Raw genomic sequence first — 13,072 nt, forward strand, 5'->3', positions numbered from 1 at the left:
ACCATAAGCTGAATAAATCCATTTGCCAGACTTTGTAGGAAATTTTAATCAAACGAACAGCTGGGCTTTATCAAATGAGACTCTACATCTGCATCAGACACTGTTTCAAAATATACAAATAAACTTCTAGAGAAAGGTGGTTCTAATTTCACGATTATAAAATTAGGAATAAATTTAAAGTAAAACATAGGAAAAATTCTTTCTCAATGAAGATAGATATGTAGGTACAGAGAAGGTTTTTTCTAGGCATTTTTATTATTCATATTAAAACAAAAGGAAATATATAAAGTATATAATAAGCACCCATGTACCAGCAATGCAAATTAAACAGAAGTAAATCTGCCTCCAGGTATTTTAAATATATTTCAAATATAAATATATACCTATACGTTATGAAGTATGTTAAATTACACACAAACGCATTACCCATCGTAAGAATGAGAATTACCTAAACTACCTAAGATACTCATATATTCTTCCTTATCCCAACCTTCTCCCCTTCCCTACCTCCAGAAGAAATAACTTTGCTGAATTTTTATCCTGAATATTCCCTTGCCCTAAAACGAAAAGAATAATATATTCCACTGTGTAACTATACCACAACTTACTAACTCAATCATTCTGTCAATAAACATTTGCAAAGTGTTTCCTCAGTTCTGTTTTGGTTTTTTCCTTAATCCAAACAAGGTTACTATGAGCATTCTTACATACATCCTGGAGTTCATCTAAAGTCTATGTATCTGGCAGGGTACCCTTATGTTTAGTAAGCACTTTCCAAAATAGTTGTACCTATTTAAAAACCCAACAGCACTGTGTGAGAAATTCAGTTGCCATATTTACCGACACCTGATACTGTCAGACTTCTTAATTTTTGCCAACACAGCTTACAATAGTAAGTATAAAATGGTTTCTTAATCTGGTCTTATTTTACATTCCACTGATTACAGTGAGGGTACATAACTTTTCATATTTATTTGCCATGTATATTTCCTCTTATATAAATTTTATTAACACATACACAGGTTGTACAAAAACCTGCATCCTGACCTAAGATACGGGTGCATGCATAAACACCAAAGCAAGCGTTTATTTCTGGGAGAGAATGGAGGGGAATACTCTCAAGAAAAGATATGTCAAAGGACTTTGACTCTGTTTGAAATTTTACTTCCCAAGTTGAGTAATTACCATTGCTTATTATGTTATTCTCTATGCTTTCTGAATCTCACAAATAATTAAATTATAAAATGTAAAAAGATAATATAAATGCATGGTCAACAAGCAAGCACCCAGAGGACTTCCCTGGCTGTCCAGTGGTTAAGACTATGCTTTCCCACGAAGGAGGTACAGGTTCAATCCCTGGTCAGAGAGCTAAAATCCCACATGCCTTGCGGCCAAAAAACCAAAATATCAAACAGAAGCAATACTGTAACAAATTCAATAAAGACTTTAAAAATGGTCCACATCAAAAAAAAATCTTAAATAAAAAGGTACACTTAAAAAAAAAAAAAAAACAAGCAAGCACCCAGGACCTCTCTTGAAAAAGTGTTCAAAGGAGTTCTTGGGGAACCAAGAATTAAAAGAAATGTAAACCTTGGTAACAGGTAAGCCATGGTGCTACAAACAGTGGTAAACATTAAATTTACTTAAACACAGAAATAAAGGCTAAACAATCTGAATCACTATTACAGAAAAGACTTTTTCCCCTTCAAAAACCAACACAATGTAAATACGAAAAGTATTGTGGACTCAGCAAAAGACAACAAAGCTTACCAACAAAAATCAGGTAGGGGGATTATAAACAAACTAAGTATTTTTCATAAAAAGCAGTCAAAGAAACAGAGGCAGATAAATGGAACAGACCAGAAACAGGCCCAGATTTAAACAATTTATTTTTGGCATTTCAAATCAGGAGGAAAAAGGTAGATTATTTAATAAATATTATAATGATGACTGGCCACATATAAGAAGAAAAAGCTGAATCATTAAAGCCAATATATAAATTTTATAAAACAATTTTTAGGTATAAAGAAAAAAGAAACTTTAAAGGTACCAGAAGAAAGCATGCGTGAATTACTTAATAACCTTGGTGGGCATAAGGACTTTCTGAGCATGACCGAAAACTGAGAGGACACAGAGGAAAGGACAACTAAATTTGACACATAAATTCTAAAACAAATACCATAAAGGAAGTAAAAAAGAAAATGACAAACAAGAAAATATATTTGTAAAACATGAGGAAAGAGGCCAATGCACTTACTAGGGAACCCCTATAAATCAATAAGGGAAAAAAATGAACCACCTAATAGAAAAATGTAGAAATGACATGAATGTGTAGCTTCAAAATGAAGAAAACCCTATGAAAAAATGCTCAACATGCACTCAAATTTAAATAAATATTAAGCAAGAAAGTAGATATTTTTGGAACTTCCCTGGTGGCGCAGTGGTTAAGAATCCACCTGCCAATGCAGGAGACACGGGTTCGAGCCCTGTTCTGGGAAGATCCCACATGCCGCGGAGCAACTAAGCCTGTGTGCCACAACGACTGAGCCTGCGCTCTAGAGCCCGCAAGTCACAACTACTGAGGCTGCGCGTCTAGAGCCTGTGCTCCGCAACAAGAGAAGCCACCGCAATGAGAAGCCTGTGCACTGCAACGAACAGTAGCCCCGGCTCGCTGCAACTAGAGAAAACCCACGCACAGCAACAAAGACCCAACGCAGCCATAAATAAATAAATAAATAAATGGGGGGCGGGGGGAGAGAGAGAGAGAGGAAGGAAGGAAGGAAGGAAGGAAGGAAGGAAGAAAGAAGATATTTTTAAATTATCTACCAGGTCAGTGGAAATTTTTTAAAGGTTTGGCAACAAACGTCTGATGAAGCTGTGCAGAAACTCATCTTAATATATAAAAGCACAAGCTTTTTAGAGAACTGGGCATCCATCAATTTTTTTAGATGCATACAATATCAATTCATGAATGAGGTATGTTTATGTCATTAATTGTTATGCTACTATAACAAATATATAAACAAGAAAAAAACCCTATAAATATCTACTTATACAGCTATAGGACATCAGTTAATTATGGTGCAAGTGAGACACCGAAAACCATGCAGACATTAAAAACAATGAGATAAAGCTACGTATAAAAAGACACAAAAATATGTTTATTTTTAAATGAATAAAAAAGTATGATCCCACTTGTCTTTTTTAAAAAAGGTGTGTAACATACGTATGCCTATATATGCATAGATATTTTATAGAAGAGTATACAAATAATTATTAACAAGTTACATCTCTAAGGAGCTGCACTGAGAGGGTCAAAGGATGAGAAAAGATAAGTTCATTTCATATGTTTTTGTACTTCTTGAATTTTTTTTTACCTTGAACATATATTACTTTCATAATTTAAAACTCGCTAATTTTTTAATCCACATTGTCATTTCTTAGTGTCTTTTCTTTAACTGAGGTATAACTGACATGTAACATTGTGTAGTTTCAGGTGTACAACATAATGATTCAGTATTTGTATATACTGCAAAATATCACCACAATTAAGTCTAGTTAACATCTGTTACCATATATAGTTATGCAATTTCTTTGCCTGTGATGAGAACTTCTAAGATCTACTCTCTTAGCAAATTTCAAACATGCAGTACAGTACTGTTAACTATATTTAGTCACCATGCCATACGTAACATCACCAGGACTTATTTATTTATTTATTTATTTATTTATTTATTTTTTTTTTTTCGGTATGCGGGCCTCTCACTGCCGTGGCCTCTCCCGTTGCGGAGCACAGGCTCCGGACGCGCAGGCCCAGCGGCCATGGCTCACGGGCCCAGCCGCTCCGCGGCACATGGGATCCTCCCAGACCGGGGCACGAACCCGCATCCCCTGCATCGGCAGGCGGACTCTCAACCACTGCGCCACCAGGGAGGCCCTATTTATTTTATAACTGCAAGTTTGCACCCTTTGACCCCCTTCTTAGTGCATTAAAATCTAGATTTTAAAACAGCTGAGTACATTTACTCAATATTTCAAATATTTCAAAATGAATATATTTCAAATATACTAGTGATTCTACATTATGCATAAAAATTAGACAAAAAAAGTTTCAGAGGCTAAACTTTTACAATGATTGTACAACTCTCTCCCCCAAAGTATACTTCAGAATTATTTTTTTCTATTAAAAAAATAATTGTGGGCACACTAGAAGTTAGTAGCAAAGTTACAGCAACAATCTACAGTGGGAATAACCCAGGGATTTACAGCAAGCCAAAACATTAATACACACTGACCAAGAAAAAAAAAGAATACTTAAGTGTATAACACGTTTTGCAAAGCTAATGTGTTTCAAAGTTCCCAATTAAAAAGCAATATAGGGACTTCCCTGGTGGTCCACTGGTTAAGAATCCGCCTTCCAGTGCAGGGGACACGGGTTCAATCCCTGGTCGGGGGAATAAGATCCCACATGCCAGGGGGCAACTAAGCCCATGCGCCACAACTAGAGAGAGAAAACCCACATGCCACAACTAGAGAGAAGCCCGCGCACCGCAACAAAAAGCTTGTGCGCCACGACGAAAGGTCCCATATGCTGCAACTAAGACCTGACGCAGTCAAAAACAAACGAACAAACAAAACGCAATATAGGGGAAGTTTCTACAAGCTAAACATAGTCTAACCATATATCCAGCCATCATGCTCCTAGGTGTTTACCCAAATGAGTTAAAAACTTGTGCCCACACAAAAACCTGTATGTGAATGTTTATAGCAGCTTTATTCATAATTGATAAAAATTGGAAGCAACCAAGGTGTCCTTCTGCAGGTAATTACATAAACAAACTGTAGTACCTCAGACAACAGAATATTATTCAGTGATAAAAAGAAATGAGTTATCAAGCCATGAAATGAAATGGAGGAATTTTAAATGCATATAGTAAGTAAAAGAAACAAGTCCTGGAAAGGGTGCATACTGTATGATTCCAAATACTTGACATTCTGGAAAAGGCAAAACTATAAACAGTAAAAACATCCATGGTAGCGAGCTGGGAGAGAGATGGATAGGTAGAACACAGAGATCTTTAGGGCAGTGAAGATACTCTGTATGACTCTGTAATGGTGGATCCATGTCACTATACATTCGGCAAAACCCACAGAACTGTACAAGACAAAGAGTGAAACCTACTGTAAGCTACAGACTTTAGTTAATAATAATGTACCAATATCGGTTCATCAATTTTAACAAATGTACCACACCAATGCAAGATGTTAAAAACGGGAAACTGTGGGCAGGGAGTAAATGGGAAAATGCCCTAAAAATAAAGCCTGTTAATTTAACAACAAGAAAGCAATAGGGGGTATCTCAAAGGCATAGGGAAGGGAAGAGCCCAGCGGAAGGTGCTCGGCTGGGGGTTGTAGTTAAGGTGGGACAAAACCAGATGACAAGCAAGGAGGAAGGGGGAAGGGCCGCACCACAGCACACAGAGCACTCGTGTGGCCAGGGAGGGGCTGCTGACCCCATGCTCCTCTTGGGGAACTCACAGCGAGCCATTTGTTTGTGTTCTCCGCACTCACGCATTCTTCAAGTCTTGGTAACTGGAACATTTCTCTCTCCCGGCTCAGAAATGATCAGTGGAAAAGGAACCAAAACAAGTACCTCATTATGTGTCAAGATTAACCTGGGAAAACTGTGGGCTGTTGACTGAACTGCTTCTCTCAATCGGCTGGTACTCTAGCTTTAAAAGTTCCCAGGAGACAACCTGAAATCCAGAATCTTCTCAGAATAGAAAAGGGTGGGGGAAATTCTGAACACATCATCAAACAGTAAGAGCCTCAAGCCTTTGGAAAGAGCCCAAAGGCCAAAAGCAAGACCTGTAGAGCTCTGTCCACACTGGTGGGTAACCTGATGATTATCTAACAAATTCAGCATGTGTCTACCAGAGTTCCAGAAGAGTGAGAAACCTTGGGGTTCGTCTGAGTTAGAACAATCTTTGATTACAGCTGAGTCACCTCCGTGTTCTTAACACAAGTAAGACCTGGGGTCGTTTCACTGTGTCTATTCATGTGATAAATGTCACCCTCCAGTGTGAAATGGAAGGATGCCCTTGTTCTGTGGGGAAGACAACTGTGGAAGAAGTAGCTATGAGGACGGAGAGAGCCACCTAGAATGCCCCCTCCAAACCCGTCAGCAGAAGGCCTCTTCCTGGGGGCCTCTAACAGATCCTGAATGCTGCAGAAACCCCAGAGGCTTGGGATCTGGGACCTTCCAGGAACTCAAGATCTCTCTTGCTGAGGTCCTTTCCATCATCACACGGACCAAAGTCCTCACCAAAGCCTTTGTGCTTCTCACTGCCTTCCTTACCAGGAAGCTCCACATGCCAGCCAACTATCTCACTGGCTCCCTGGCCAAGACCAATCTTCTTGGCTTTCATCTTGGTCATAGATATCTGCATCACATATACCATCACCCACACCTGGAACTTTGGCCAAATCCTATGTGACATCTGGCTGTCTTCTGGAATCACGTGCTGTGTGCATCTCTGCATGACTGCTGTGGACGGGTACTGGCCATCACCAACATCCTGTAGTACAATAAACGCCAGATATGCGGCCTCAACAGTCACCATCGTCTGGGCCGTTTCATCTCCATCCTGTCGCTCTTCTCCCAGATCTCCTACATGATCTGCTCCACAGATGGTGCCTTCTACATCCTGTCCGTGTGGCTCATCACCTTTCACACGGCCTCCTGAAGCCACCAGGTCACCACAGCCCAGCTCATCAGAGTTCACTGTACTCCCTCAACCCCCAGTCTCGCACTCAGCCAGCTCCCCTTTGTCAACCGCCTGAAAATCAAGCTTTTGCTCATAGAATCCTAGAGCAAGAGGATGTTTGCACCTCAAGAAAGGAAAGCTATAATAAAAATAATTATAGCTCTCTTGAGAACCTTTAACTGCCTCTAAACTTACTGTGTTTTTTTGTTTATTTTATGTGGATGCAAAAATTAAAGCTATTTCTATTTTATCAGCCAACAGTGGTCCAGGAAACACATCACGAAAGTTGAGTCTAATGATGCTAATACAGTAACTTCTACAACAAAATAAGCAGGCAGCACATAAAGGCTCTAAGCACTGAAAATGACAGGTACAGAGGCATTATCTTAAAAGAAGCAGTAGTAATCTAAACCAGGTTTGAAAGTAACTGTGCTACCTATTTGGTAACTGTTTTAAGACAAATCAAAGTCTATAACATGACAAATTAGTGAGGCAGCTAGTGTACTAAAAAGAGCACAATTACCAGCCCTCTAGAGCCTACTCCACTGGCCCTCCACAGCGGAAGGCAAAGAGACCAGACAAAGCGTAATACATGTTATATTTGTATGATGTCCTGTAGTGTCAAAAAGCTTGAACACGTACTACTGTCTAATCCTCCCAACAGGGAAGTTGTTGGCATGGATAAAGCTGCATTTTGGAATAAGACCAACCTTGTGACAAAACCTGAAGCTACCACTTTTTTAGCTAAACAAATTTGTACAAATTTGAACCTCCCTTATCATGTAATATGTCTGGGACTTTGTTGGTTTGGGGCTTGCTTTTGTTTTGGGGGCAGGAAAGGGGAGCACGCGAGAATGGATACCAAGGTATAAAAGTGTTTTATTAGTGAGTACTGAAATAACTTAATGGATTGGGACTAACATTTTTCTATTTCCTTTAAGAAATGGGAGAAGAAAGTTCAGAGTATATTTTGTGAAAATTTTGTTTTAGCTGTATCTCTAAGCATGTATACCATACGTTGATACAGATTAATGTAAAATATATTTCTTATTATGTGTCATGGCCTAAAAATTTAGCCACTGATTATAACAAAGCAATCAAGATCTAAAATCCACTACCAAAAAGTTGCAAGGATTAAACAAGATTACAGATATAAAGTGGCTAACATAAGTGCTGCCACTCTGTTTTTACAAACTATGATTATTCCAGGATGATGAGGTGTTATTTCTAACTTCAAACCGCTGTTCACAGTTATTAAAAACTTTTTTTAATGTTTATCTAGTTAAAAATAAGATGTGCATTACTTTCAAACAACCTTTGGGTTCTAACCAATGTACTTGTGACTTGGCAAAATCCACCAACATTACAAATGCATATCCTTTCACCCAGCAATTCTACTTTAAGTAATTTACCTAGAAATATACTTCACTTATGAATAAACTAAATATGCACATTTTTAAAATGCAGCATCATTTTAAGCAGACTGTCCATCAGTGGAAACCTTGTAATAAACTGTAGCACATCCACACAGTGCTGTTGGTAACAATGAAGAAGCCCCGGGAGAAGTTTCAAAATATATTAATGGGAAAAAAAGGAAAGCAAAGGGAAATAAAGGAATGGTAACATTTGTGTTTAGAGAAACATTTTTGCTTTATATGGATTATGCATAAAATGTTTATGGAAGAACACAGAAAGAGGTAAACAGAAAAAAAGAATATGTATTTGCCTGTGTATATGTAAACTGTGCCTGGAAGCGTATACAAGAAACGGGTAAGGGGAAGTGAGCAGTTGGGGGTAAGGTGAGAAGAACATATGTATAAAAATGTAAAACAAAGTAGCATCCACTAACAAGATACTACAGTCAGTCATCTAGAGTGATCAAATTTTTATGTTTACTCATTGAAAGCAAATGAAAACCAAATTAATAGAAGACAAATATTGAACATGGTCCTCTGTACACAAAAGAAAAGCTGAATTTGAGGTTTAGCGAAGAGAGTTTTATTCCTGGGCTATTGTTAGAGGTTAAAAGTAAACTGGGACAATGTCAAATATTTCTGATCTATCCCCTCAGCGGAGAAGAACAATAAATACCAGTGTCTACTATAACTATTATCTCCAAGGTAAAAGGGGGAGGGGAAGACAATTATTAGTACTTTCCTTATTTATTACAGTGTTAGCCTCTTTCCAGTTATGGTTAAGGTAAAATAGGAAAGAAAGTCTTCCTTTCCTTGACGTACATAGATTAGATATCATTACAGTAGCATGTGTTTCTATTCAAATTGCAGTCTTGCAAGCATCCTGGCCCACGTACTACCCTAATTCCTGGCCCTACAGTTGCCATACGAGACAGAAGATTAGGAGAGGTAGAAGAAGGCCCATGCAAATACTCGGGCAATTTACCAGGCACTTTTCAGAGACAGGAGCATGGAAAATACTACTGAAGATACCAAACAGTGTGTACTTCGAAAGTGTAAACACTGAATATACAGAACAGTTTTCACAGTCTACCTCCTGCAGCAATGGTTTCAATTACGACCGGCAAAACTATAAACAGAGGAATGACAGGGGAACTCTGACAGCACTTAGGTGCAACTCACTGGTAGGAATGAGGACGTGGGTCTGATGCGGGGCCCTGGGTTCAGAACACCTGCACCTCACCTTCTTCTGAAGGACATTAACTTTCCGCTCCTTCACATCCAGCATGTCCTTGAGGTCGTGGATCTCTCCAGCTTGTGTCCCCTTCTCCTCAGCCATGTCCTGGATTTGTTTTGTCTTCTTATTCAGCATGGTTTCCTTCTCTTCCAAACGCAACCGCAGAGCATCCACCTAAGAATATAACATTTTTACAAACGATTAATTGAAAAGAAAGGAATGTAATTCCTTCCAAATAGATGTGCACAGTTGCCTAAATGATACTTTTATAGTAAACTTTCATTAGAATCAAATAAAATACCACTCTAAATACAACTGTGACTATTTAGAAATGAAACCCTAAAATTTTGTGAGCACTTCCATAATAAAATAAAATTTACATCCGTTAAATTACAGTGTAATCAAAATAAATAGATCTGAATAAAGGGGACAAAATTGGAGAATTTATATAAAGGGGTTGAGCTTTGCTACTTCTATAAAAGTGGTATAATCTATTATGTTTCTCAAATTTTAGAATCATTTGGAGGATTTAAACAGAATGCCAGGCCAAGCCACCAGTTTCTAATTTGGCAGGGTTGGGGCTCAAGAATCAGTATTTCTAACAAGTTCCCAAGTGATGCTACGCTGCTTTAGAAAATCCAAAATTAGAAAGAAAAACGAAAGCGTCACCAAACATGACACCTGCTGTATCACAGAATACAATCTAGCTGCAGCTGACAATCCCATAATGCACTTAGAGATCTGTAAGGCAAAACAAGATCTACTTTCAGATCTCAAGACTAGTCAGCTAAAGCTTGGTATCCACGTACCTTTATCACCAAAGTTGAATACCATCCATTAGATATAATTATAAAATAATTAGAAATCTAATATTAGTACTTATTTTTTCTTCCAGTTTTGGGATATAACTGACATACAGCACTGTGTAAGTTTAAAGTGTACAGCATAATTATTTGACTTCCATGCATCATGAAGTGATTATCACAGTAAGTTTTGTGAACATCCATTGTCTCATACAGATACAAAACTAAAGAAATAGAAAACAACCTTTTCCTCGTGACGAGAACTCTTAGGATTTTCTCCCTCATTGACTTTCACATACAACACACAGCCATGCTGATTATCTTTTCCTGTTGTGCACCGCACCCCCAGTACTTTTTTTTTTTTTTTTTTTTTTGCGGTACGCGGGCCTCTCACTGTTGTGGCCTCTCCCGTCGCGGAGCACAGGCTCGGGACGCGCAGGCTCAGCGGCCATGGCTCACGGGCCCAGCCGCTCCGCGGCATGTGGGATCTTCCCAGACCGGGGCACGAACCCGCATCCCCTGCATCGGTAGGCGGACTCTCAACCACTGAGCCACCAGGGAAGCCCAGTATTTATTTACTTGATATCTGGACGTTTGTACCTTTTGACTATCTTCATCCAATCTCCCCTCCCCTGATTCCTCACCTCTGGTAACCACATATCTGGTCTCTTGCTCTGAGTCTGTTTGTTTTTCAAGTACAACTGACCTACAGCCCTATGTTACTTCCTGAAGCACAACAGTGTAAGTTGATGTTACTATACATCTCAAAAAGTCTATTACAATAAGTCACCATACAATAATATTCCACAGTTACTGACTGTATTCCCCACACTGTACATTTCATCCCCTTGACTCATTTATTTTGTAACTGGAAGTTTGTCCCTCTTAATCTCCCTCCCCTATTTCTTTCCTCTCCCCATCCTCCTCTCCTCTGGCAACTACCTGTTTGTTCTCTATATCTATAATTCTGTTTCAGTTTTGCTATGTTTGTTCATTTGCTTTTTTAGATCCCACATATATGCGAAATCACACAGTATTTGGCTTTCTCTGTCTGGCTTACTTCACTTAGCATAATGTCCTCAAGGTCCATCCATGTTGTCACAAACAGCAGGATTTCCTTCTTTCTCATGGTTGAATAATAATATACACATACACAGACAACATCTTCTTTATCCATTCATCCACTGATGGACACTTAGGTTGCTTCCATATCTTGGTTCATTAATGCTGTAATGAACATAGGGGTGTATGTATCTCTTATAATTAGTGTTTTTGTTTTCTTCAGATAAATACCCCCAGAGTGAACTGCTGGATCATACAGCAGTTCTACTTTTAATTTTTTGAGGACTCTCCATACTGTTTTCCACAGTGGCTGCACCAACTTACATTCCTACCAACAGTGCACAAGGATTCCCTTTTCTCCACAGACCACAGACTCACCAACACTTGTTACTTGCGGTCTTTTGGATAACAGCCACTCTGACAGGTGTGAGGTGATATCTCATTTTAGTTTTGATTTGCATTTCCCTGATGATTAGTGATGTTGAGCATCTTTTCACATGCCTGTTGGCCATCTGTATGTCTTCTTTGGAAAAATGTCTACTCAGATCCTCTGCCCGTTTTTTGTGTTTTTTTTTTTTTTGCAGTACGTGGGCCTCTCACTGCTGTGGCCTCTCCCATTGCCGAGCACAGGCTCTGGGTGCGCAGGCTCAGCGGCCATGGCTCATGGGCCCAGCCGCTCCGCGGCATGTGGGATCCTCCCGGACCGGGGCACGAACCCGTGTCCCCTTCATCGGCAGGCGGACTCTCAACCACTGCGCCACCAGGGAAGCCCTCTCTGCACGTTTTTTAATCAAGTTTTTTTTTTTATGTTGAATTGTATGAGTTCTTTGTATATTTTGGATGTTAACCCCTTATTGAATATATTATCTGCAAATATCTTCTCCAATTCAGTAGGTGGTCTTTTTGTTTTGTTAATAGCTTCCTTTGCTGTGCAAAAACTTTGTAGTTTGATGTGGTCCCACTTGTTTAGTTTTGCCTGTTTCCCTTGCCTGAGGAGACATATCCAAAAAAAATTACTAAGACTGATGTTGAAGAGGGTACTGCCTATATTTTCTTCTAGAAGTTTTATGGTTTCAGGTCTCACATTTAAGTCTTAAATCCATTTTGGTTTTTCGGTTATTTTTTTAATTAATTAATTTATTTTTGACTGCGTTGGGTCTTCGTTGCTGCACGTGGGCTTTCTCTAGTTGTGGCGAGCGGGGGCTACTCTTTGTTGTGGTGTGCGGGTTTCTCATTGTGGCAGCTTCTCTTGTTGTGGAGCACGCGCTCTAGGCACACAGGCTTCAGCAGTTGTGGCACGTGGGCTCGAGAGCGCAGGCTCAGTAGTTGTGGTGCACAGGTTTAGTTGCTCTGTGGTATGTGGGGTCTTCCTGGATCAGGGCTCAAACCCGTGTCCCCTGCATTGGCAGGTGGATTCTTAACCACTGTGCCACCACCAAGGAAGTCCTTTTAATCCATTTTGAACTTGTTTTTGTGCATGATATGAGAGAGCAGTCCAGTTTCATTATTTTTCATGTAGCTGCCCAGTTTTCCCAACACCGTTTCTTGAAGAAGCTGCCTTTTCCCCACTCTATATTCTTGGCCCTTTGTCATAGATTAATTGCCCATATAAATGTGGATGTGTTTCTGGGCTCTCTATTATGTGCCATTGATCCATGTATCCATTTTTGTGCCAGTACCATACTGTTTTGATTACTGTAGCTTTATAATATAGTTTGAAATCAGGTAGCATGATACCTCCAGCTTTGTTCTTCTTTCTCAAGACTGTTTTGGCTATTTAGGGCCTTT

At 39.3% G+C, this 13,072-nt stretch overlaps 1 protein-coding gene across 5 annotated transcripts in view; it reads right to left on the reverse strand.

Annotated features, from left to right (window-relative positions):
* ERC1 (ELKS/RAB6-interacting/CAST family member 1) overlaps positions 1-13,072 on the reverse strand; it is a 390,173-nt gene that overhangs the window by 261,267 nt on the left and 115,834 nt on the right. For all 5 annotated transcript variants that reach the window (XM_060111744.1, XM_060111746.1, XM_060111742.1 and 2 more), the window contains exon 8: positions 9,426-9,593. In XM_060111744.1, coding sequence (XP_059967727.1) covers positions 9,426-9,593 — 168 coding nt within the window. The remainder of the gene's footprint in view (positions 1-9,425; positions 9,594-13,072) is intronic.

Source organism: Mesoplodon densirostris, chromosome 11, assembly GCF_025265405.1.
Source record: "Mesoplodon densirostris isolate mMesDen1 chromosome 11, mMesDen1 primary haplotype, whole genome shotgun sequence".
NCBI classification, from domain to species: domain Eukaryota; kingdom Metazoa; phylum Chordata; class Mammalia; order Artiodactyla; family Ziphiidae; genus Mesoplodon; species Mesoplodon densirostris.